Source organism: Mandrillus leucophaeus, unplaced genomic scaffold (genome assembly GCF_000951045.1).
Source record: "Mandrillus leucophaeus isolate KB7577 unplaced genomic scaffold, Mleu.le_1.0 Scaffold225, whole genome shotgun sequence".
Taxonomy (NCBI): Eukaryota; Metazoa; Chordata; class Mammalia; order Primates; family Cercopithecidae; genus Mandrillus; species Mandrillus leucophaeus.
Window position 1 is genome coordinate 1109662 of NW_012102310.1, and position 26478 is coordinate 1136139.

General features: G+C 34.7%; 1 protein-coding gene across 3 annotated transcripts in view; it reads right to left on the reverse strand.

Moving 5' to 3' along the window:
* Positions 1-26478, reverse strand: part of OSBPL8 (oxysterol binding protein-like 8) — a 227349-nt gene that overhangs the window by 10916 nt on the left and 189955 nt on the right. For all 3 annotated transcript variants that reach the window (XM_011981382.1, XM_011981379.1, XM_011981381.1), the window contains 10 exons: positions 25938-26122; positions 22912-22993; positions 22506-22604; positions 20601-20697; positions 14773-14871; positions 11626-11723; positions 9701-9790; positions 7639-7775; positions 5844-6029; positions 5427-5514 (listed from right to left, as the gene is read on the reverse strand). In XM_011981382.1, coding sequence (XP_011836772.1) covers positions 5427-5514; positions 5844-6029; positions 7639-7775; positions 9701-9790; positions 11626-11723; positions 14773-14871; positions 20601-20697; positions 22506-22604; positions 22912-22993; positions 25938-26122 — 1161 coding nt within the window. The remainder of the gene's footprint in view (positions 1-5426; positions 5515-5843; positions 6030-7638; positions 7776-9700; positions 9791-11625; positions 11724-14772; positions 14872-20600; positions 20698-22505; positions 22605-22911; positions 22994-25937; positions 26123-26478) is intronic.

Sequence of the window (26478 nt, forward strand, 5' to 3'; positions counted from 1 at the left end):
AAAAAAAAAAACAACACCACCATGGAAAAGTGGGCAAAGGATATGAACAGACACTTCTCAAAAGAAGACATTTATGCAGCCAACAAACATATTAAAAAAATCTCATCATCACTGGTCATTAGAGAAATGCAAATCAAAACCACAATGAGATACCATCTCATGCCAGTCAGAATGGCAATTATTAAAAAGTCAGGAAACAAGAGATGCTGGAGAGCAGGTGGAGAAATGGAAAGCTTTTACACTGCTGGTGGGAGTGTAAATTAGTTCAACCATTGTGGAAGACTGTGGCGATTCCTCAAGGATCTAGAACTAGAAATACTATTTGACCCAGCAATCCCATTACTGGGTATATACCAAACGATTATACATCATGCTACTATAAAGACACATGCACACGTATGTTTATTGTGGCACTATTCACAATAGGAAAGACTTGGAACCAACCCAAATGCCCAACAGTGATAGACTGGATAAAGAAAATCTGGCATATACACACCATGGCATACTATGCAGCCATAAAAAAGGATGAGTTAATGTCCTTCACAGGGACATGGATGAAGCTGAAAACCATCATTCTCAGCAAACTAACACAGGAACAGAAAACCAAACACCGCATGTTCTTACTCATAAGTGGGAGCTGAACAATGAGAACACATGGGCACAGGATGGGGAACATCATACACCGGGACCTATTGGTGGGTCGGGGGGTAGGGGAGGGATAGCATTAGGAGAAATACCTAACATAGATGACGGGTTGATGGGTGTAGCAAACCACCATAGCATGTGTATACCTATGTAACAAAACTGCACATTCTGTGCTTGTATCCCAGAACTTAAAGTATAATTAAAATTAATTAATTAATTAATTGACCATGGATGTCTAGCTTGACATTCAGACACTCAATTCTATTCCATTGGTCAATATGCCTGTTCTTACATAAGTACCACATTCCTTCGATTACTGTAGCTTTATAGTAAGTTTTGAAATCGAAAAGTGAGAGTTCTCTTTATACTTCTTTTTCAAAATTGTTTCGGCTATTTGTGGTCCCTTGCAATTCCATGTGAATTTGAGGATCTGCTTTCCCATTTTTGCAAAAAAAGGTTTGTAACATTGACAGGGATTGTGGCGAATCAGTGGGTTGCTTTGAGTAGTACTGTTATATTCTTATTTTTTTGAGACAGGGTCTTACTCTCACCCAGGCTGGAGTATAGTAGTGCTGTCACGACACTGCAGCCTTGACCTCTCTGGGCTCAGGAGATCCTCCCACCTCAGCCTCCCAAGTAGCTGAGACTACAGGCATGTGCCACCATGCCCAGCTAATTTTTCTATTTTTTGTAGAGCCAGAGTTTTGCCATGTTGTCCAGTCTGGTCTCAAACTCCTGGGCTCAAGCAATTCCTCTGCCTCAGCCTCCCAAAGTGCTGAGGTTACAGGCATAAGCCACTGTGCCTGGCCAAAATCTTAACAATATTAACCTTTTCTACCTGAGAATATGAGGTGTCTTTCCCTTTATTTAAATGTTCTTTCATTTCTTTAGCAATGTTTTATAGTTTTCACTGTAGAAGTCTTTCAGTTCCTTGGTTAAATTTGTTCTTTTAGATGCTATCACTGAATTGCTTTCTTAATTTCGAGAGTTTTTACTGTTAGAAACATAACTGATTTTTGTGTGTTGATCTTATTCCCAGCAATTTTTCTTAAGTTCATTAGCTCTAGTAGCTTTCTATGGATTCTTTGGGATTTTCTATATATAGGATAATGTCACCTGTTAATTAGAGATAGTTTTACTTCTTTGTTTCCAATTTTGATGACTTCTCTTTTTTTTTCTTGCTCTAGCTAGAACTTCCAGTACAATGGTAAATAGGAGTGGTGAAAGTGGGAATGTTTGTCTTGTTCCTGATGTTACGGGGAAGGCTTTCAACCTGTCACCACTGAGTCTACTATTTGTGGGTTTTTCATGCATGCCCTTAATCATGTTGAGGAAGTCTCTTCTCTTCCTAGTTTTATGAGGTCTTTCTTTTGATTATGAAAGGGTGATGGATTTTGTCAAATGCTTTCTCTATGTCAATTGAGATGACCATGTGATTTCCCCCCTTCTTAATGTGATATATTACATTGATTTTCTTACGTAGAACCAACCTTGCATTTCTGGAATAAATTCCACTTGGTGATGGTGTGTAATCTTTCTAATATGCTACTGAATTTTGTTTGTTACTATTTTGTTAAGGATGTATGAATCTTACTTATAAAGGTTATTGTTTGTAATTTTATTTTCTTGTGATGTCTTTATCTGGCTTTGACATTAGGGTAATGTTAGCTTCAGAGAATAAGTCAGTAAATGTTCCCATCTCTTCTAGTTTTTAGAGTTTGAGAAGGATTTGTGCTTGTTCTTTAAAGTTTTGTAGAATTCACCAGTGCAGCCATCTGATCTTGAATTTTTCTTTGGAGGTTTTTGGTTACTGATTCCATCTCTTTATTGTTACAGCTCTATTGAGATTTTCTGTTTCTTTTTGAGTCAGTTTATGTAATTTGTGAGTTTCTAGGGATTTGTTGGCATACAATTATTCATAGTGTTCTCTCATAATCCCTTCTATTTCTTTATGATTGGTAGTAACATCGCCACTTTAATTCCTGATTTTAGTCATTTGTTGTCTTCTTTCTTGCTTCCTCAGCCTAGCTGATGGTTTATTGATTTTCTTTATTTTTATCAAAGAGCAACTTTTGGTTTGGTTTCACAAATTCTATTTTTTTCCTACTCTCTATTCTGTTTATCTGTACTCTAATCTTCATTATTTTCTTCTTCTGCTAGCTTTGGGTTTAGTTTTTTCTTCTTTTTCCAGTTTCTCATGGTATGAAGTAAGGTTATTGATTTGAGATCTCTTTTAATGTAGATGTTCACAGATATATATTTTCCTTACCTTTGCTGCATCTCGTAAGTTTTGTTATACTGTATTTTTGTTTTCACTTGTCTAAGTATTACCTAATTTCCCTTGTGTTTTTCTTTGACCCACTGAGTTTTTTTTGTTTTGTTTTGTTTTGTTTGTTTCTGAGATAGAGTCTCACTCTGTTGCCCAGGCTGGAATGCAATGGTGTGATCTCGGCTTACTACAACCTCCGTCTCCCAGGTTTACATGATTCTCATGCCTCAATCACCTGAGTAGGTGGGATTTACTGAGACATGTTATATGGTGTAACATATGGTCTATCCTGAAGAATGTTCCATGTATACTTGAGAAGAATGTGCATTCTTCCGTGGTTGGGTGGATTGTTCTGTGTGTCTGCTAGGTCAAGTTGGTTTACAGTGTGGTTCAAGTTATCCATTTCCTCCTTATTGATCTTCTATCTAGAGGTTCTACCCATTGCTAAAAGTAATTTACTGAATTTTCCATCTATTGTTATAGAGCTGTTTCTATCTTCCAATTCTGTCAGTTTGCTTTGTATATTTTGGGGCTCTGTTGATTGGTGTGTATATACATATATATGAATTGACCCTTTTATCAATACGCCATGTTCCTTTTTGTCTCTTGTAACAAGTTTTGACTTAAAGTCTATTTAGTCTGACATTAGTATAAACACCTCAGTTTTCCTTTGGTTACTATTGGCCACCTCAGTTTTCCTTTAGTTGCTATTTTGCACATAATATTATTTTCTAACCTTTCATTTTACTCTGTCTATGGATCTAAAGTGAATCTCCTGTACACAGCATATAGTTGGGTTATGTTTATTTTAATCAATTTTTACAATTTGTCTTTTGCTCAGAGAGTTTAATCTATTTACATTTTAAAGTGACTACGGATAAGAACTTCTGATTTTGCTACTTTCTATATGTCATATATGTTTTTTGTTTCTTATTTACTCCATTACTGCCTGCTTTTGTGTTTATTTCTTGTAGTAAACTGTTTTGATTCCCTTCTCATTTTCTTTTGAGTGTATTTTTTAAGGTATTTTATTTGTGGTTACTATGGGGATGACATTTACACCTACCTCTACAACAATCTAGTTTGAGTCGATACCAACTTAACTTCAGTAGTACACAAAAACTTTCCTCCTATACAGCTCCATCCTCTCTGCTTTTATGTTGTAACAAACTATATCTTTATACATTGTATGTCTGATAACAAAGATATGTAATTAAGTTATTTTTCATTCATTTATTTTTTAAGTCCTGTAGGAAATAAAAGATGACTTACAAACTAAAATTACAACAGCACTAGCTTTTATATTTGCCCAACTATTTACTGAAAATATTACTTCATACAGCTTTGAGTTTCATTTTATTCTGAAGGATTTCCCTTAGCATTTTTTTGTAGGGCAGGTCTAGTGGTAATGAACTCCCTCAGCTTTTATCTGGGAATGTCTTAATTTCTCCCCCATTTTTGAATGACAGTTTTGCCAGATATAGAATTCTTGATTGACAAGTTTTTTCTTCTACCACTTTAAATATGTCATCTCATTGCCTTCTGGCCTCCATGGTTTCTATGAGAAATCGGTTGTTAATCCTATGGATGATCCCTGATGTATGTGATAAGTTGCTTCTCTCTGCTGGTTTTAAGACTCTCTTTGGCTTTTGACAGTTTGCTGTGGTGTGGTTCTCTCTGAGATCATCCTACTTGGAGTTTGTTCAGCTTCTTGAATTTGTAGATTTATATCTTTCACCAAATTTAGGGATTTGGGGGTCTTCTTTCCTTAAATATTCTTCATTCGTTTCTCTGTCTTCTCTCTGTGGAACTCCCATAATGCAATGATAACCCATTTGATGGTGTCCCACAGGTCCTTTAGGCTCTGTTCATGTCACTTCATTTTTCTTTCTCCTCCTCAGACTGGATAATTTCCATGATCTTATCTCTAAGTTTCCTGATCCTGTCTTATGCTTGCTTATATTTGCTTTTGAATATCTCTGGTGAATTTTCATTTTCATTATACCTTTCAGCTCCAGAATTTGTTTGGCTCCCTTGAGTAACTTGTCTTTACTGATTTTCTCAGAGATGAGTGCCTGTGTAAGTCCTTCAGGTAGTATCCTGACAGCTTAGGACAGACATACACAATTGTGTCTGAGGTCCACTCTGTTCCTTCTGGAACTAGGAACTTACACTGGCAATGCAGGGGCCCTTCAAGACTGCTACTGCACTGGGAAGGACCTGGGGCAAGGGCAGGAAAAATGCCATAAAGCTTTCCTCTCTTTGCACTTTCTTGATCCAGTGTTCACTTGGTTGCTGAACACCTCTGACTGTTTTCCAGAGTTCTGGCAAACTGAGTTGACAGTTTTTGCTTGTTTTCTGATGTTTTTTTGGGGTAACAAGAGTTCAGAGCTGCCTATTTTGCTCACCCCAAATTTTACATTTTGAAACCAAATTTTAAATGTTGGTTGTTACAGATACTAAAGATTTAACAAATTTATGTATCTAGTGTATCTGGTTTTTTATTACATACCATTGGAGTACGATGTTTCACTTTGGTCTGAATAACACCATCTTTTTCAAATTGTATCATATCATTAAGTGGGTCCCATGGTCGGGTACTACATAAATGAAAAAAAAAAATACCATTTGCTCAATGACTAAACAAAGAACTTTAAAATTTTCTATTATATGATTCAATTTTATTAATAATTATATACGTAGTTCTAATAATGAGATTTCCCCATATCTAATCTTTGGACCCTCATTTTATAGGCTAACTACTATCATAGAGTCAAGCTTATAATGAATGCAAAACCAAGTTTAAAAATCTCACACTAATATACATGGTTTAATTAAAAACTACTCCAGCAACAAATATTCTAGAAATAAAGGCAATAAACCATGCTAATAATATACTGTTTGAAATACACTATTTTAAGTTACTTACTCTGCAAACTTGTAATGCCATTCTCCTGTGAGTGGATCAAGTTCAAATAATTTGCAAGACCATTCTTCATTTTTTGTTTTCCGATCTCTGGCAGCTTGTCTTTGAGCTTCTTCCAAAACGTACTTCTCTTGGGTAGCTTCAGTTTGGTCTTTGGCATTTATGGCTCGAGTTACCCGTTGCCAGAGTCTAATACATGTGCAAAAATAGTATTAAAAATGCAACAGAAAATAAAATCTATATAGAACAGGCTTCAATCTCCTTGTTGAGAAAAAAATGCTCACATGAATTTCTGGCTTTGACAACACTTATGCTCATAGGCTTAGAAATGAGTCAAGATATAAATTCAGTCCCTTGAGTAGAGAGAGGGACTCTCTATGAACTAAGTTCATAAGTGGAGACTAATTTTATTTTTACTTGGCAAGAGAAACTTACTATATAGACTCTAAAACTCATGGTAATAAGTGTTGCTGGCTCAAGATGATAGGAATGTAATGAAGGTAAAGTTCAGGAATCTATGCTTTAAGCAAGCTTCCTAGATGATTCTTACACTGTTTAACATCCACTGGCTTCAGAAAGATCCATTAACGTAATGCAGTGCTTCTCAAGTTTGGATCCATGAATTATCAGAGAACTTTTATAATCAGAATCTCTGGGGTCAGGCCCAAGTATTGATACATTTTTTAAATGTTTCCCCAAAATATTTTAATGTATTGCCAGTGTTGAGAACCACTGGTTTAACAGAAAAGACTACTGAGGTAAAATGATATCCTCTACTAGTTCTTTCTTCTGTTAAATAAAAGTATATCTATATCCTACCCATCTAGAAAGGCAGCATGTTAAAACCAGAAGAAAAGGCTTTGGGATCAGATAGACTTGAGTCAAGTCCTAGAGCTGCCACTTCTTAGCTGGTGCACTTAAAGTTATTTATCCTAAGTCTCATTTCCTCATCTTCAAATATGCTGAATTATACACTCTCAAAAATTATCCTATGTATGGCTTGGCAAAGCTTATCTCTGGATAAAGAACATCAAGTGGTTATGGCAGAATATTTAGAACCAGTACATACACATTCTTCCATCTTTGACAACCTTAATTTTGAGTGTAGAAAGGAAGGTACACACACACTTGAATTCCCATGAGAGAGAATAATATGTATGTGGGAACATATAGGGAGGACTAAGTTGCATAATGAGTGTTTAGTGCCTAGCAAAGTATCTTTTATACATAAGTCTCTTTCTCTTAACACAAAGATATAATAACAAAAAAATGGGGAATGTGTATATAATATTTTTGATTCAAAAAAGTTCATGACTTAAGAACAGAAATGATAGCCTTAATTATTATCCAACTAATAAGTCCTTTAGAAGCCAGTCCATCCAGTAACTTTATTTTTGTTTCAGAGAATGGTACAGAAGTAGATTCTGCACCATTCCCTTTACCTAGAGTTCTAATGCCTAAACTAGGTTAGAAAACAGTTGCCAGGTAGAAACTAAGAGTCACTAATTAGTCCTGTAATCTTATTTAAACAAAAACTTTTTTTTTTTTTAAGGTTCTGGAGAAGTTGATAAAGAAAAACATGAGTAGTTTTGAGGTACAGAAAAGCAAGACGATATATATTATATTTATTTGACATTCTTATACGCAGAAACAGAATACTGTCACATTCCACAAATGATAAACTATTTTGCTGAATTAAGATATGACAGAAGAAAGGTGACAAAATGACCATTTCATTAAGGAATTGAAAAACTACTCTCTGATCCTTATGAAGTTAGCTGTAAAACAGTATACTTACTTCTCTGATTCAAAATCTCCCTGTTCTTCAAATTTTACAGTGTGCCTTATTAATCTCCATTGCTTAATGTCAGGTGTTGGATTCCAGAAAACCTCTGAATTATCAGTCTTTTTATCAGTAATAAAAACTTCACTATCCTATATTTAAAGAAATTCAAAATTAATGTAGAGAATTATACTTAGAAGGCAATTTTATAGTATAGTAATATGATGGTGAGAATTTCTTTTGGTTAATCCTCCAGTTAAAAACATTTTTAAAAACAAATGTAACTAGCACTTTTCCAAAAGCCCCATGTTTCTTATCATTTTTATAAAAACATTAAGATTGAATACATAATACTAGTTAATTAAAAATAATTTGGTTGAATATCCAGTTTGTGATATTTCACAAGTTTTACTTCATAAATTTCAAACATTACATGCAAAGCCTCAATAACCATCTCCAAACTGTCAAAGTAGAGCATAGTATTTGTTGCAGCTACAATGAGATGCTGTTGACTATCCATGGTTTCAATATACTCATACATACACATACACATCCCTCTGAAAGAGGCTTTCCTAGCATTAAAAATTTGAGGTCTATCTCTATCGAATAATCTTTCTATCTAAGAGATGGTCTTACTCTCTTGTGTAGGCTGGAGTGCAGCGGTGCTATCTACCTTATCTATCTAATCTATTTTACCTATCCAATTTATCTACCTGTCTATCCATCCTTCTCTTTCTCTCTCTCACTCTCATCTCTCTCTCTCATCTATATCTATCTGAGACAGGGTCTTGCTCTCTCACCCAGGCTGGAGTGCAGTAGCACAATCATGGCTCACTGCAGCTTTCACCTCCCAGGCTCAAGCAATCTTCCTGCCTTGGCTTCCTGAGTAGCTGGGACAGGCATGTGCCATCATGCCCATCTAATTTTTTTATTTTTATTTTTAGTAGAGAAGAGGTCTCGTTATGTCACCCAGGCTGATCTCAAACTCCTGAGATCATGCGATCCTCCTACCTCAGCTTTCCAAAGTGCTGGAATTATAGGTGTGAGTCACCCCACCTAGACAGAAATTTCGTTTTTTAAAAATGACTGCTACTTTTTTTCCAGAAGACGCTCAGATTTAAGGCAATTAAAAAAAATTTTCAGAGTGTATGTGGCCACTTAGCGGAGTCCCTAAATACAGTTTCACTTTCTCATATTTCTCAACATTTTCTGCTTACTGTATGCAGCAAGGAGCATATACTCAGTTCTCATAGTACGGTATATCCATGCAGTGCCATGATTCTTTTTATTCATTTGTCTCTTAACAAAATTACATAAATATGAATTTAGGTTAGCACAGAAGTAAATAAAAACCATTGCTCTCGTACACCACTATATCCTTTCCATGTTCCACTGAAAGGAATATAACTAATTGGAACTATGCCTCTTTCTTCTATGTGAGAGGCAGTAGAGTGCTGTGCATAAAAGCACAGCCCTGGAGCCAGGGTTCCTGGGCTTTAATTCTTGTTCCACCACTTACTTTGAGCAAATTATGTGAACTCTCTGTGCCTCAGTGTCCTCTTCTATAAAATGGGGACAATAATAAACAATAATAAAATGGTCATGGCACCTATATACTCACCTCATAGGGTTATATGTTATAAATATTAAATCAGTTAATATGAGTAACATTCGTAAATAATGCAGTAAGTCATATATATAAGTGTTAACTATTTCTACTGATTTTAAAGTTTTGGAAATAAAATATTACATAAAATTCATTATTGTTGATAACAGATCAACACCAAAATATCTGCTATTAAGCTGATGCTTATGTTAAATAGTGATGTTTTCAGCAATGGAATAAGTTTTAAATTTTAAATGTGATTGTTATTTTTTTTTCCCACAGAATAAAATCCTTTACAAAAATATGTACCCTCTCCCCTCCAGCTCACATACTCTTCCTCAAGGGGACCTTGCCACTCTCCCAGTGAGAAGTGGGATCTATATTTCTTCTCCTTGAATTTGGGTGGTCTTACAATCCTCCAAATAATAGACGACAGTGGAAGTAAAATTCTTTACAATACAAAATACTTACCCAATGACCTTCCAAAGTAGCTAGGACTTCTTTTCCCAGTTTAAGTTTCCCTGATATTTGATTAACACAGTCACTACTCCCTAGGAATGGCTTTCAAATGAGAAAATGTTAAAACATTTTACTTAGCACTTATATTTACATATAATGTAAAACCAAAACAAAAAAACAACAAAAATTACTTGCATAGTTACAGTATTCTTGAATGCACAAGCAGTAAAAAATACTGACTCAAATTTCAGTTAGAAATGTTTAATAAGAAATCTGAATTGCTGCCAAGAAAAAATAGGATAAAATAAGCAGACTATGTTAAATGAAAATAAACATATGAAGAAAGATCACACTGATATAACTGACTCATGTTCCATGTATGCTCAAATCCTGTGTCCTCACCTAACTGTCAAGACTGTGCCCTATCAATGTGACATTATCTTAAGCAATAACAACTCAGTAAACCTAAGGGAATTAAACGATCCATTGAAATAAATAACACCCCTTCCTTAAAAAATAAACAAAAGTAAAATACATAGCTAAAAAAAGCCTACAAAAAATAAAATTAGAAGGAATATATTTTGAGTTACTATAATACCTAACGTCTCTCCTTAGAGACAAAATTTTGATGCTCCAATGTAATACTTAAAGGCGTCATATATACTTAAGAACTCATTCATCATGATCTTCAAACATTATCATCACCATACAAGCAAAATTTTGCCAAGGTGAAAGAAAAATAAGAAAAAGACATTGCATCAAATAATACTTAAGAGGTCTTTTTCATTAGAGCAAAATTGCTTATCAGCTGGATATCAACATAGCAGCAATTTAGTAATATTACATAGTTCACAGAAATATTTTTATCTGAACATAATATACTATTGTTCAAGAACAATTAATTCACATTAAGTTCTCAAATTTCCCTTTCATTTTGAGGCAGACAAAAATTTCCAAAGATGGCCTTGACAATAGGTACCCTCTCCCCTCCAGCTCACATACTCTTCCTCAAGGAGACCTTGCCACTCTCCCAATGAGAAGTGGGGTCTATATTTCTTCTCCTTGAATTTGGGTGGTCTTATAATTCTCCAAATAATAGACGACACTGGAAGTGATATAATTTGGCTTCTCAGACTAGGTCATAGAAAGCAAATGCAGCTTCTGCCTTGCTCATTGGGGCACCTGCACTTTGAAACCCTCAACTGCCAAGTAAGAAGTCTACTTTGAGGCTGTCATGCTGTCAGGAAACCAAGCCACATGGAAAGGCCGTGTATACAGGTGCTCAGATTAGCAGTCCTAGTCCTTCGGTCACCCTAGACCAGGTATCAGATATGTAGTGATAAGCCTTCAGGTCATTACAGTCCCTAACTATTGAGTAACCCATGGCCTACAAAGTCTTTCTGAGACCCCAGACATTATGAAGCAGAGATAAGCTATTCCCAATATGCCCTGTCCAAATGTTTGACTCATAGAACTCACGAGGAACAGCACAGTTATTAAGTCTGTTGAGTTTTAGAGTAATTTATTACATAGAAATAGTGACTAATACAACTGTGCCTTAGTTTACACAGCTAGACTGCAAGATGACACATATCTTCTAGTATTTGGTAAAAACAATCCTTTAATTTATTAAGAAATTTCTGTCTAATCACTTCTTAAATCTCATCTTCTATATAATACCCACAGTTTTATTAATTAAGATGAAAAACAAAAAATGTCTTTGTGTTAATTTGAATTTTCCAAGGCTGCTATCTTAGGCTATCCGAAGATACTCACCTAGCCTTGTCCTTATCCCTTAGATGCTCTTATCTTTGACCTGACGTAAATTGTTTTCTTACATTTAGTCCTTAATTAGGAAATACATGGTGCCCATTATTCAATATTTATTGTATGGCTCTCCTTCTAGTTAGGTGATACCTACTATTATCTCTACTAACCTTTAGTTTAAATTCAAGTATTGCACTGTATCCAGTTTTTTGACATGTAATATTGACTGTTCCACCAAGCTCCAGTGTCATTGTACCATAAAGAATTCCTAAAGGAAAAAGATTTGACAAAAAATTTATATGTATATGGCTCACAATAAACAGTTTAGTAATCTAATCTCCTTTTAGGAGGAACGTAATTCAAAATCACTCTGTCCCACTCAAATGAAAATCTATAATATAGACATAAAGATGGTTCTGTGGGATATAAATAGATAACAGCTGATTCACATTATGTGCAGATTCCCTATCTGTAAATTCACCTACTCAGTAAAATATCAATACCCAGAGTGCTTCTGTAGTCATTTGGAGACATGTGCAGAGTAGTGAAAAATTTGAGTCACCTGATGCACACATTCTGAGCTGAGGTTGAGCAAGGCAAACACTCTTCCTTGTTTCAGCTTCCACATTGTTTAAAAAAAAAAGTGTCATTTTTGCAGTGTATTTGCTACCATGTTTTCACATTTTTGTGCTTTTCATTGGTGGTTTTGCTGTTTAAAGTGGACCCACATGTAGTGTTGCACTGCTGTCTAGTGTTCCTAAGTGCAAGAAAGCTATAATGTATCTTATAGGGAAAATGTGTGTTAAAAACTACATGTAGGTTTTAGTTCTATTGGCTGTTAGTTCAAGGTTAATGAATCAATAATATGTAATTAATGTTATAATGACATCAGGTTTCTTTAAATAGAAGCACACATAAAACAAGGTTATGTACTGATTGACTGGTTGATGAAAATGTTAGGACAAGAGGCTCACACGAATCCAATCTCATACTCCCCCCAGGAGCAATGGCTCAGTATTTGCTAACTCAGTGGTGACTTTATATAACCACTGCAAATAACAAGAATCAAATGCATAAGCAAAGCAAACAAAAAAACTACAGAATAAGTTCTGTGTTTAAAAGCTGGGGAAGCTAGGTTTAACAAAGCTAAACAGGTTATATATGTGCTGTTGGTCTAAGATGTTAAGGCAGCCTTTAACATGCAACGTACAATATTATCTTTTGAGAGGGGAACAGACTATGTAATGTTTCTCATACTTATTTGGCTATGGAACTCTTATTTTACAAAACAATTTGTGAGGCTAGTGACTTGGGGGAACATACCTTAGAAAACATACAGGGTGAAACAGCTTATAAAAATCATTTCATATGCTCATTCACAAGCGGTTATAACTTCTTTTCTTTTTCCATGCATTGCTATAAAAAATTTTCCCTATTGTTAGCTAAGTATGGGCATGGATATCTACATGGAACATAATTTTATTTTTTCTAAATGATAGAAAATTTAAATATATTTGTTCTTATCAATTCATAATTAAAGATATTTCACTCCATGCTTACTTCAAGCTCTAAGAATAATCTAGACTGAGGCCGTAAGTTAGCCTCTTTTGTACATGCTGGGTTGGCCTTCAATAAGATTCAACCCTCCCAGGTTTCTCAACTGTGAAATAAGGCCATATCAAATAATTCCTTTTAAATTGTACTTTAAGTTCTGGGATACATATGCAGAACGTGCAGCTTCGTTACATAGGTATACATGTGTCATGGTGGTTTGCTGCACCTATCAACCCATTATCTACATCAGGTATTTCTCCTAATGCTATCCCTCCCCTTGCCCCCCACCTCCCGACAGGTCCCAGTGTATGATGTTCCCCTCCCTGTGCCCATGTGTTCTCACTGTTCAACTTCCACTTATGAGTGAGATCATGTGGTGGCTGATTTTCTGTTTCTGTGTTAGTTTGCGGAGAATGATGGTTTCCAGCTTCATCCATGTCCCTGCAAAGGACATAAACTCATCCTTTTTTATGGATGCAAACTATTCTATGGTGTGTATGTGTCACATTTTCTTTATCCAGTTTATCACTGATGGGCATTTGGGTTGGTTCCAAGTCTTTGCTACTGTGAATAGTGCTGCAATAAACATACATGTGCATGTGTCTTTATAGAATAATTTATAACCCTTTGGGTATATACCCAGTAATGGGATTGCTGGGTCAAATGGTATTTCTAACTCTAGATCCTTCAGGGATTGCCACACTGTCTTCCACGATCGTTGAACTAATTTACACTCCCACCAACAGTGTAAAAGTGTTCCTATTTCTCCACATCCTCTCCAACATCTGTTATTTCCTGACGTTTTAATGATCACGATTCTAACTGGCATGAGATGGTATCTCATTGTGGTTTGATTTGCATTTCTCTAATGACCAGTGATAATGAGCTTTTTTTGAAAAGTGTCTGTTCGTATCCTTTGCCCACTTTTCATACTGAATAATTTCTATGTTCCCAAAATAGAGGATAATTACCAAAAAAGTTATTTTTAAGATTTTAAGAAACCGGTTGGAAGGGAGGATACACATCATGACCACACTAAACTGATGCAAAACAGCTGAAAGTTCAGAATGCAGAGGTAAACCACCTGGGTTCAGATCCTGACTTGCTGCATTTTAGTTGTGTGATCTCAGGCGTATTAAGCCTCTTTGTGCTTCATTTTTCCTCTTCTATAAAAAGGGAATAATAATATTTCTATTTTATAGGAGCTGCTGAAATGATTAAATAAATGCATTGAATAGTTGGGTGCCTAGTATGTTGTAATGTTGTAGATGACAATTATTATGTAACACCCTTATCTGTATTTTAAATAATGGGTCAAAAAGCATAATACATTAAGAAATTTACAAATGAGGGTGAGAAAAATCTTTTAAGAACTTGGTACACTAAAAAATAGTAAATTAAAATTTTTAAAAAGCATGGTGGTGCAAAAAGAAGAAAATCATCTTTACAGATTCTGAAATAACAGACAGTTTTGTCAAATTTGAAAATTTGCACATCAGGTAAGTGCAAAGAAATTTCATTATGATAAGTCAGTCTCTTCTGACTAAAGTATACATCACAAAAAGGTCCATTACAGGTGAATTAATTCACCACAGAAATATTCAGCAAATGATAGCAATAATCTTAAATATCTGTAAACCAAGGATGCTTTCAAACAAAATATAAGTCTGACTCCATCAATCACAAAGCATAACAAATCACAGCTACATACATTTACTTAAAAGGAAAGCTTAATATCTAACTCAAGTATAGAAAATATTTACCTTTACAATGAGCATATGGCATTGTCATTACATAATCTTCACCTCTATTCAAGAAAGTTAACCGTGCTTCTCCCTCTAATATTGCAGATAATGAGTTTCCTGAAATAAAATGTTGTTTATTAAATTTCACAAAACATATTCAACCAATTCAAAACAAAATATATTTAGAACACCTACTAGACATCTACAGTGGAAAGTCTTAAAAATGTCTCAATCTCAATGTGCCCAAACATGTATTCATTACCTTATATCCAAAACATATTTCATCCTTATTCTCATTTTTACATAATGACTACTTTTAAAAGATACAGTTATGTGCTTTTTTATAATTAAAAAAAAATTTTTTTTGAGATGGAGTGTCTCACTCTGTTGCCCAGGCTGGAGTGCAGTGGAGTGATCTCGACTCACTGCAATCTCCACCACCAGGGTTGAGCAATTCTCCTGTCTTAGCCTCCCGAGTGGCTGTGATTACAGGCGTGTACCACCACGCCCAGCTAATTTTTATATTTGCAGTAGAGACAGGGTTTCCCCATGTTGGCCAGGCTGGTTTTAACTCCTGACCTTGGGTAATCTGCCCGCCTCGGCCTCCCAAAGTGCTGGGATTACAGGCATGAGGCACTGCACCCGGCCTATTTTATGAGAGTTATAAGAAAATGAGAAAACATGGAGAATACTTAATATTAATAAAACACTGTTTCGCCGAATAGCCTAATTTTCTTTTTTGAATAAAACCATTATTTTTTAGCTGTAAGTCACATTACTTTACAAATCTCAAGCTTTAAATGCTTATAATTGATATAATAATCCTATAGACAATTTAGAAAAATAAAAAATATAAAGCACCAAAATATAGTCAACAATAAAATACTATGGTAATTTCTTCTAAGTTTTCTCCTGTATGCATTTTCTCTCCTTCTATTCTCAGTTTTACTTAAGTATAAATTTACATACAGTAACTAACCCATTTTAAGTGTGAAATTCGAGTTTTGGAAATTGCAGAGTGATATAACCACCACCACAATCAAGATACAGAACTTCCCATTATCCCCAAAAAGTTCCTCCTTGCCCCTGAGCAGTCAATCCTTTCCCTCAGCCCCAGGAAACCACTGGTCCATTTTAAATCACTGGCTTTACCTATTCTAGAATTCTGTACAGATGGCATTATAGAAGATGTAGCTTGCTATGTTTTACTTCCTTCAATTAGCACAATGTCTTTCAGGTTCACCCACATTGTTGTATAAGAATTCTATTCCTTTTTATTGTTAGTTAGCATTCTGTAGTTGTGACATTTCCTTACCAGTTGATGGTCCTTAAGTTGTGTTTAGTCCTGGATTATTATGAATAATGTTGTGTATACTTAAGAATATTTATGTACAAGTCTTTATGTAGCCATCTATTTTCATTTTTTCATGGGTAAATACCTAGGAGTGGAATTTCTGAGTTTACGGTACATGCATGTTTAACTCTGGACAATCATTTCTCCCACGTCAAAAAACATTTGACCATGTGTACAGGTCTACATCTGAACTCTATTCCATCCCATTAATTTATATATCTACCATTACATCAATTCCACACTGTAATGATTACCTTAGCTTTATACTAAAATTAGGCAGTGAAAGACCTCTTGTTCTTTTTCAAAATTGTTTGGCTGTTTTGGGTCCTTGGCTTTTCAAAGTAATTTTAGAGTCAACTTGCCAATATCTTCAAAAAAGCCTGCCAAGATTATGATTAGGATTGCAGTGAGTCTATGGCTTAATTAATGGAGCTCTATTATCTTAATATTAAATATCTCAATATATAAACATAGTCTATCTATCCATTTATTTAGATCTTCTTTAATTTTCCTCAGCGATGTTTTAGTCTTCAGTATATAGGACTTACATCTTTTATTAAATTTATTTTTAAATATATTATTTGGATGCTATTATAATTGGAGTTGTTTTTAAATTTCATTCTGAGCCAGGCATGGTGATGTGTGCCTGTAATCCCAGCTACTCAGGAGGCTGAGATGAGAGGATCCCTCATAGTAAGACACTGTCTCAAAAAAAAAAAAAAAATATATATATATATATATATACACACACACACACACACACACACACACACTTCTGCAAGTATTCATTTCTAGTATATAGAAATATGACTAATTTCTCTATTTTGACCATGCATCTTGAGACCTTACTAAATTCACTTATTAGTTATATGAGTTTTTTTGTATATTCTTGAAGATTTTCTATATAATCTGGTATATAAATGGCTTATCTTCTTCCTTTCAATCAGTATGCTATTTTTCCCTTTAATTTGCCTACTGCATTGGCTAGGACCTCTAATACAATTATGTATAGAAGTAATGAGAGTAAACATCCTTGCCTTGCTCTTGATCTTAGGTAGAAATTATTCAGTTTTCACCCTAAAAGTATGAAGTTGGCTATGTATTTTTCATAGATGCCTTTAATCTAGTCCTAGTTTCTTGAGGACTAAGAAATAAATAGGTGTTGAATTCTGTCAAATCATTTTTCCGTATCTATTGAAATCGTACTTTTCTTCTCTGTTATTCTATTAATATGGTAAATTACATTTTTATCAGATGATAAACCAACCTTCTATTCCCGAGACAAAATCCATTTCATCATGATATATTATTCTTTTAATATATTGATCATGATACTTTTACTGATATGTATATGTCCATATATTATTCTTCCTATATGTTGATTTGTTACTACTTAAGAATTTTTGCATGTATGTTCATAAAGGATATTAGATCTGTAGTTTATTTTCTTGTAATCTCTGGTTTGGGGATCAGGATAATCTTGGCCTCATAAAATGATCTGAGGACTGTTTTTTCTTCTATTTTCTGCCAAAAATTGTGTAGAACTGTTATTTCTGCCTTAAATCTTTAGAAGAACTCAAGACATCTGGGCCTGGAGTATATCCTTGAAGAAACATTTTAAATTACTAAATCAATTTATCTGATATAAGAGTATGACAATTTTACACCACTTCTTGGGTCAGCCGTGGTAATTCGTATCTCTTAAGAAAATCTGCCCATTTCAAATTTCTGTCTCTTTTAATTCTGTTTTTGCTTCATATTGAAGTTCTATGCTTAGGTACATAGGCATTTATGATTATTATGTTATCCTGAAGAACTGAACCTTTTTATTTCATTATGAAATGTTCTTTATCTCTATTAACATGTTTTTGTCTTGAAATCTATTTTATTAATATACTCACTCAACTCTACTTGTACTTAATACTTGCATAGTTTAGCTTTTAACTTTTACTTTCCATTTACTTTCTTTTTTTTTTTTTCCTTTCTTGAGACAGAATCTTGCTCTTGTTGCCCAGGCTGGAGTGCAGTGGTATGATCTCAGCTCACAGCAACCTCTGCCTCCCGGGTTCAAGTGATTCTCCTGCCTCAGCACTCCGAGTAGCTGGGATTACAGGTGTATACCACCATGCCCAGCTAATTTTTGTATTTTTAGTAGAGACAGGCTACATTTTGGCCTGGCTAGTATGGAACTCCTGACCTCAGGTGATTCACCCACCTTGGTGTCTCAAAGTGCTGGTATTACAGGACTGAGCCACCATGCTCGGCCTACTTTCCACTTACTTTCAACCTATTTGTGTGTCTACATTTAAGGTATGTTGGTCCTTGCTGTTTTAGCTAATCTGATAATCACTGTCTTTAAATGAGATTATTTGGGCCATTAAGACTGATACAATCATATTATTGGGTTTTGGTCTATCATTTTGCTATGTGTTTTCTATCTGTCCCCTCTGATTTTTGTTCCTTGATTGGGCTTTCCTGTTTCTTTTATAAATTATTTAAACTATTGTTTAAAATTTTCAAGTAATTTCATTTTAATTTTCTTACTGACTTTTTGCCTATACTTTTTGGTGGTGATTTTTCTTCGTGTGTGTGTGTTTGCTCTAGTGTAGGGCTTCTCAATGGTAGCATTCCTGACATTTAGGGGACCGGATAATTATTTGTTGTAGGGAGTTATCCTGTGCATTGTAGGATGTTTAGCAGCATTTCTGGCATCTACCTACTGGATCTCCCAACTGTGAGAACCCAAAATGTCTTCAGACATTGCCAAATGTCTCCTGAGGAGAACCACTGCTTTAGGGATTACAATATTTATCTTCAAAATGTCACAGTTGGCTGGGTGCAGTGGCTCATGCTTGTAATCCCAGCACTTTGGGAGGCTGAGGCGGGTGGATCACTTGAGGGCAGAAGTTCAAGACCAGCCTGACCAACATGGTGAAACCCCATCTCTACTAAAAATACAAAAATTCGCTGGGCGTCGTGGTGGGTACCTGTAATCCCAGGTACTAGGGAGGCTGAGGCAGGAGAATTGCTTGAACCCGGGAGGCAGAGGTTGCAGTGAGTCGAGATTGTGCCATTGTACTCACTTACAGTTAATCTTTTACCACTTTATATAGAAAAGAAAATTTTACTACTTCTAGGTCCATTCTCTTCCAGGCTTATATACTACAGTTACGTGTGTTAAATCTGCATATGTTATATAACTCACAAGATAATGCTGACATTTCTGTTTTGAACAGTTACATGTATTAAAAGGAAAAAATAAGAAAAAATGTCTTTTGAATTTACCTGTAGGTTAACCAATTCTGACAATCTTAAATTCATTCTAGATTTAATAGACTCTTTCAAATTATAAAGGAACAGATAGCTCTAATGTATATAAATTGTACCATAACACAGAAAAAAGGCCCACTGATGAAGTAATCCCAGAAAGCAAGCTATGCACCTTGTACTCAATAAAAATTTCTATAAAGTTAGAACACACACTCAGAAAAGCCATTTATACTATAGTCAGGGTAGAAGAATGGAGGGATGAAAGGTGAAGTAGGTAAGAAATATATCAAATATAAAATACATATAAACTTAAGGGAAAAAAAAAAACAAGCAATCACCATCTTAAACAAAACAAGGTTAAAAAAACAAAACAATAAAAAACCCCAAAACCAAATGAAAACAAACATCAAGGGAAATAAAAGATACCTTAAAGAAATATAACACATACCAGGTTCCTGATCAAAAACTACTCTTAGATATCCCTGTGGCAGACTTAACTAGGGCTCACCACATGCTCAGGTAACCAAACCTTGGATTTCTGTTTACATACTTTATTTTTCCTTTTTTATCATAATAATTTTTTTCACTCAGGTTTAAAATTCTTTGGTTGAAATTTAATTGTTCTTCATTTAAACATTTTAAAAAACTATATAAAAGCATTTTAAGGTTATATATGTTTTACTGGTATATAGCTTTGGCAATGATTTGTTTCAACTGTCAAAGTTTTTGTATTAATGTTTCCTACTATAACTTTTTCTCTATTTTCCCTTGTACTTGCAAACAGTTTTTTTTGGTATGTTATTTAGTCCAAAGTTAAATATATTTACCGATTGACCCTGGGCCAGGTCTCCTAAACATATTTGAATTCTTCCTCTCTGTTCAAAGACTACAATAGAAAGACTGATCCCTTAGATACACTGAGATGAAACACAAAAAATTGGTCAGACTAAAGGCAAAAGAAATACTTTATGCACTAAAGGGCTATAATGGGCAATCATTCTGTCTTTTCATAAGTGATGTTTATGATATATTTACATATATGTGATGAATACATAAGCCACACCTTTATGAGTGGGCAGAAAAAAGCCATTATTCAAGGAAAGATGATACTTAAAATGACAAACTCCATGTTGCAAATAGCCCATGACACTTACTAAATAAAAGCTCACCAGAAAATAATACCTCCCAGGAATGGGTGCAAGTTGGGACGGGGGAAACTCACCATAAAACTTGGACTTAGCCAGGATACTACCACTAAGACAAAATCCATCTTTTCGATTACTAACATAAAAGGCAGATATTGGTGGATGATGGGACACCTATTAAACACAAGAAAAAACATGCATATATAAAATATAAAAACATGTTTATATAAAGTATAAAAAGATAAGCATATTATTGTGCCATTATCAAAAGTTCAAGTCTTATAATGAGTAAGAAAAAACATTTAATAAGCAGTAAAATTAAATATTGATGGTTATAGTAACCAGCTTCCTGTCTCCTAGTGAGACCTGCACTCCTGGTATTCACATAGGCCCCTCTTATATTGTACTGAAATTGGTTTGTGTGGAAGTGATACTATGTAATTTCTGAAATTACGTTACAAAGCACCTTCCACGTTGGGGGCTCTCTCTGCCGATCTCTCAATCATTAGTTCTGAAAAGCCATCTCTGAGATTGTGAAAAACCCTACAGAGAGGCCTATGTGATGAGGAACTGAGTTCTTCTGTCAACAGCCATGTGATGAACCTGGACATGAATCTTCCTGTCCAGTCAAGCCTGTAGATGACTGCAAAGCTGGCTGACAGTTTGACTGCAAGCTCATTAGAAATCCTGAGCCGGAACCACCCAGCTAAGCAGATCTCGGGCTCCTGAAACTCATCACATGAGATAATAAATGCTGCTTTAACCCATTCAGTTTTGGCAGTAATTTTTTAGACAGCAATGGATAACTAATATAGTGATTAGTCTTCATATGGATTACTGAATGACTATAAGAAACAAAAATAAAAAACACGTTATTTAATAATCTAATGCCTTCAACAATATATTTACCTCTTATGTCCTCTTACATGAGACAAACTAAAATCAGCATCTCAAGCTTCTTAATTTCATGAAGAATTAAATCACTGACTTTTAAAAAATTTAATATAGATGAGTGGTTTTGACTTGAGGGGGTTATCAAAACCTCTAGAAGAAGGTTTTCCAAAGAATACACGGTCTTCTCATTCTCCTTACACTCAAAGTGAGAATTACCATAATAAGGAGCCACTGTTATTGAAAGAGAATGTCATATTCCTCAAGTTTATGCAGACAGAAGACTGAAAGTCATGATTATGGATGTATATGAGTTCAAATTAATGAAAGTTTAAAAACTAAAATATTTTCTGTCTGTATACAACAAAAAGAGAGGTATCACAGGGGAGAAGAGGGAATTAAAGAAGCTAACAATTCAATTAGGAAAATAAATATTCTGTAAAAAGGTAAATGATACGAATGTTAAAATAACAGCTTAATGGATAATCACAAAAACAATACAGAAGTTTGAGAAGGGAAAAATCACTGGGAGCTGCAGTCATTTGGATCATGAAGGATAAGTGAGTCAGGGTTTGTTTTGATAAAGAATAGCTAAGAAGAAATACTGGAGTGGGAGAATTAAATTTAAAAATGAAGCAAGAAAGTGTGAGATCAGGTTACCTAGTCATGAACTGCACAGGTTTGACTACTGTGGAGAACTAGAAAGGTATTAATTTGAGATAAATTTGGAAAAGATATAGAGGACTTTGAATGCCAGACAAATGAATGCCACACCACTGAATAATTCTGAGCATGATCAAAAGTTGTTTTGGAAATACGAGTTCAGCCAAAAAAAAACATTAAAAAAAGGGCAGGGGGTATAGCAAAGGAAAAATAAGTATTTATTTTTGGTTAAAGGATTCCATGAGTGTAATAATAATACCTATGAATATGACATTTAGTAGTATTTAATACTAAAAGGTTAAATGTTTACCAAATGTGCACAAGTAAGAAAGGCTAAATAATAGTGAGTTTACTGAGTAAATATTTTCTATAAAAATATTCCAGTAACTTCCAGATAAGTTTTGTTTCCATACATGCATTTCTAATACCTGTTCAGCAATATAAAAAGTTTTGCTGTTTGTTCTGGGATGAATCCATAAACAACGAAAAGTCTCACCAAGTATAGGATTATAAGGTTTCTTCAGTCCCTGGTTTGAAAAAAAAAAAATGCAATTTCAAATTACAAATACAAAGGATTCAAAATAGCTTAAACTAGTCAAAATGGGTTTAACTGTACCATGTGGGAACCATCCTTATAAAACTTCAGAGTAAATAAAATTTGCATTAAATAAAATTAAACGACTTCAATCATAATACAGGTCTAAATCATCAGGTATTTTGCAATTTTGCTAAGTCAAAGAAGCCCAGTAATGTAATTGTTAACAATCTACAGGTTACATAAAATATAAAGCACTCATAAAACACTAAAGACAATAAAATACAAACAAACATTACCTTTGGCTTTTTATAGAATCCTGACAAATACCATTTCACTACTTTCTTCAAACGGAAATAAGGATTTTCTTCAAGAGCAGCCCTAAAACACAAAATGGTAAACAAAAATTTTACAAAATAAAACTCAAATTCTCTCTCACATTTATTAACTAATAACCGAGTATGAAATATGATTGGAAAACATAATTCTTATTTTAAATGGATGACAAAACAAGCATGTAATCAATTTTCAACCATGTAAATCCATTTCTGTTTTTCTTAACCTGGTCACATTTTCCCATTCTTTGGTACACTGCCCAGGTCTTCGCTAAAGTAGATTTTGGAAACTCTCCAAACCAAGGTTTCTGAATTGGGATTCTGCAGAACCTGAGATGTTGTTAGTGGCTCTGTGAAAATTGTGATTGAAAAAAATAAAAATGGATTTTGGATTCATGCACTGTGTGATTTCTAGCATTTGCAATGATAGGCAGTGGCCAAGCAGCCTCATTAACAATTCTGATAGAAGTCTTCAGCCTCATATGTCAGTGAAGGACTAATGTTTACTTGGTTGAGTCCATTTTCAGTTGTTGATGTTAGAATAGATCAATGGTAACTGGTGGGTGCTCTAGTGCACGTAGGGGAGGACATACGTTGACGTTAGCCTCTTTTGTGCAAAGTACCTATCTAAATATAGGATTTTATGGGTATGCAGTCCTTAGTACAAAACACAGAAGTTTCAAATTATAAATATGAAGCAGAGTCAAAATAATTAAATCAATACAGAAGGTTTTAATCTATTTTTATTCTTCAACCTGCTCTTGTGTACTATCAACTGATTTTCCAGAATAAAAACTCAACCAGAATAATGGATAATCAAAGAGTAATTTTCATTTTAAAGAAGTTTATAGGAGCCATGACTCAGCTGCCCCCCATACAGTTCTGCTGTTGTTGTAATCATTGCAAAAACCTGATTGTGTATGTCTGAAGTAAATTTTACTGAGAAGTTGTTTTTGTTATTGTTGTTTTCTGTTTGTAATGTAGTTACTATACCCTTATTTACAAAAAGGCATTTATGTTTCACAAGCATGTCTGACAGTCCAATGTGGTGATTTTTTAAAAAAATGAGATGTGAGACAGAAGAGCACAGACCTAGGCTTATTGACAATTGTGCTAAGTTGAAAGCTTGTGTTTTTCTGGAGTAGCAACCCTCTGATTGCTCTCTGTCCATCTTGGTTTAAATTCCCTTATTCTGCAATTTTATTTTAAAATTAAATATATATAGTTCAAAAGTCAAAGCAATATAAAGAGGTACACATGTCTTGTTACTGCTCCATCTCTCCACACTGTTCCTACTTACCTTCTATAGGTAACTTTTAAAAAAAGTTTCCTTCTAAGTTTTCTTTAGGCATAAACAAGCATATATAAATAAACAGTCCTGTTTTTCTTCAAAAAGGTTTGCAAACTATACATACTCTTCTGTACACCTTGCTTTTTTCACACACAATTCTGGAGGTCCCTCCAGATCAGTTTATGGAATTCTTCCTTATATGGGTGGATGTGTCACACATTATTTAATCAGTACACTGTGCTGGACACTGGAGTTATATCTAATGTTTTATTATTACAAACACTGCTGCAACGATCTTGTGTATATGCCATTCTGTATATGTGGCATTATATCTGTAGGAGTTATTCCCAGAAGTGAGATTAGTGTATCAAATGATGAATGCATCTATACTTTTGGTAAATACTGCCAGATTACCTTCAGGGTGCTGTGCTAGTCTGCACTGCGCATGGTAGTGCATGATCACCCCTGGTTGCCAACACAACCTTGGCAACAATGTGTAATGCCAGAAAAGTACAATCTTTCTATTTGGGACAGGGGGCATCTCTCAAGATCTTGTGATTCACAGGAATTTGCCTTATATTCTGAGAGAAATGAATTTCCAGACAGATAAAAGTACAGAAGATATTAGAACTAGGATATAAAAGATTTTTGACTTTTTGTCAATGTGATGGAAAAACAACAATAACTTACTATAATTCAAATGTACATTTTCCTTATTTTGCATGAGGTTTTTACATGTTTAAGGACTGTTCCTATTTCTTCATTTTCCAACTGCCCAGTAATTTCTTCCACTCCTTTTTCTATAGGTTTCCTTTTCTATAGAATCATTTTCATTCAAATTTTAAAAGCTTTTTTTAGGGAGGTTAAACATTTTGTCTATGATGAAATTTGCAAAAATTTCCCAGTTTATCGATTATCTTTTGACTCAGCTTATTATTTTTTTCAATGTTCGCTCATGAAATTTATAGACAGAAACTAGTATCGATAAAGATTCTAAAAATCAGGTCACAGGGCCAGATATCAGTGGCACAGAAAGCACAGTGCCTTGAAACACTATTATTGGTAGAATAGGGGCATCAGGTAAGAATTGGAAGCATGGACACAAAGTTGCTGTTCCTTGCAAAGTTTACTGGTTTTCCAAGAAATTGCTGGGACAGAGGTGGACAGCACCTCCTCTGCCTCCTTTAGGTGTGCCTTCTTCAAAATTACACTCAGGATCAGCTGGCAGCTTCAGAAGCAAAGAAAAGAAGGATTTGTTCCAAAAGCTAGCAACTGGCAGGGCATTTTAGTTCTGGTAAGCCATACATACCTCACAAGCATGCAGACAGGTAAGTATGAGCAAAAACAGAGGCCCCAGGATGGGACTGAACAAGGGCCTTCATAGAGGAGAACAAATGATGCCAATCACCTCTCTCTGTGTTAGGTTAGTGAACTGAGGTTAAGGAGCCTATAACACCAGTGTTCAGTAAAGGGTAGAATTCTTGTTTTCCTCAAGCTTATGATATCTCAATTTCCCTTCATAAACGGTAACATTATAGCAAAGTATTAAATATGCTTCTTACTAAGAAGTGGTAGAGAACAGAGAGTGATGTGTCATTAGAGCCTGATTTTGGAAAGGAATGATAATTGAAAATAGTACTCTTGACAGCTTCTAAAATCATGAAGTATTGTCTATTTTAAGAAATAAGAATCTACTTACTCAGAGAGGAAATCTGCATGATAGTAGTAATCTGAAAGTTTATCCAGGAAAGAACGGGGTTCCAAAATAAATGTAGGCAGAACCACCTTGGATAGGTCCATGCCAGGACGGACTTGTTTCAATAGTGTCCAGATAAGGCTTTTGTTTTCTTCAGACACAGTTTCTGTTTGAGAAGCCTCACCTGCCTTTATCAATTAATGAAAATTACCAAAACATTACATTTATTTCAGACAGATATGTAAACAAGCCAGCTTACGTTGAAAATATGAATTCTTTTCAGGACTACTCCAAGCATTCTTTAAATGTGGAAACAAAAAGTAATAAAATCTATAGCTATAAAACTTAGGTAAAAAGGGTAGCTGAAAAAGACATCAAAGTGAACAATATATACAAGAGATCCACTGGAAAAATATTATAGCCTATTATTTTACACTGCATTTACTTCCATGACGCACTGGCAATAACAAAGTTATAAACTCATGCTTCCTTGCAACTTACTTTGCACTGGCAATGACATCAAGCAATATCCTACTTCAAAATC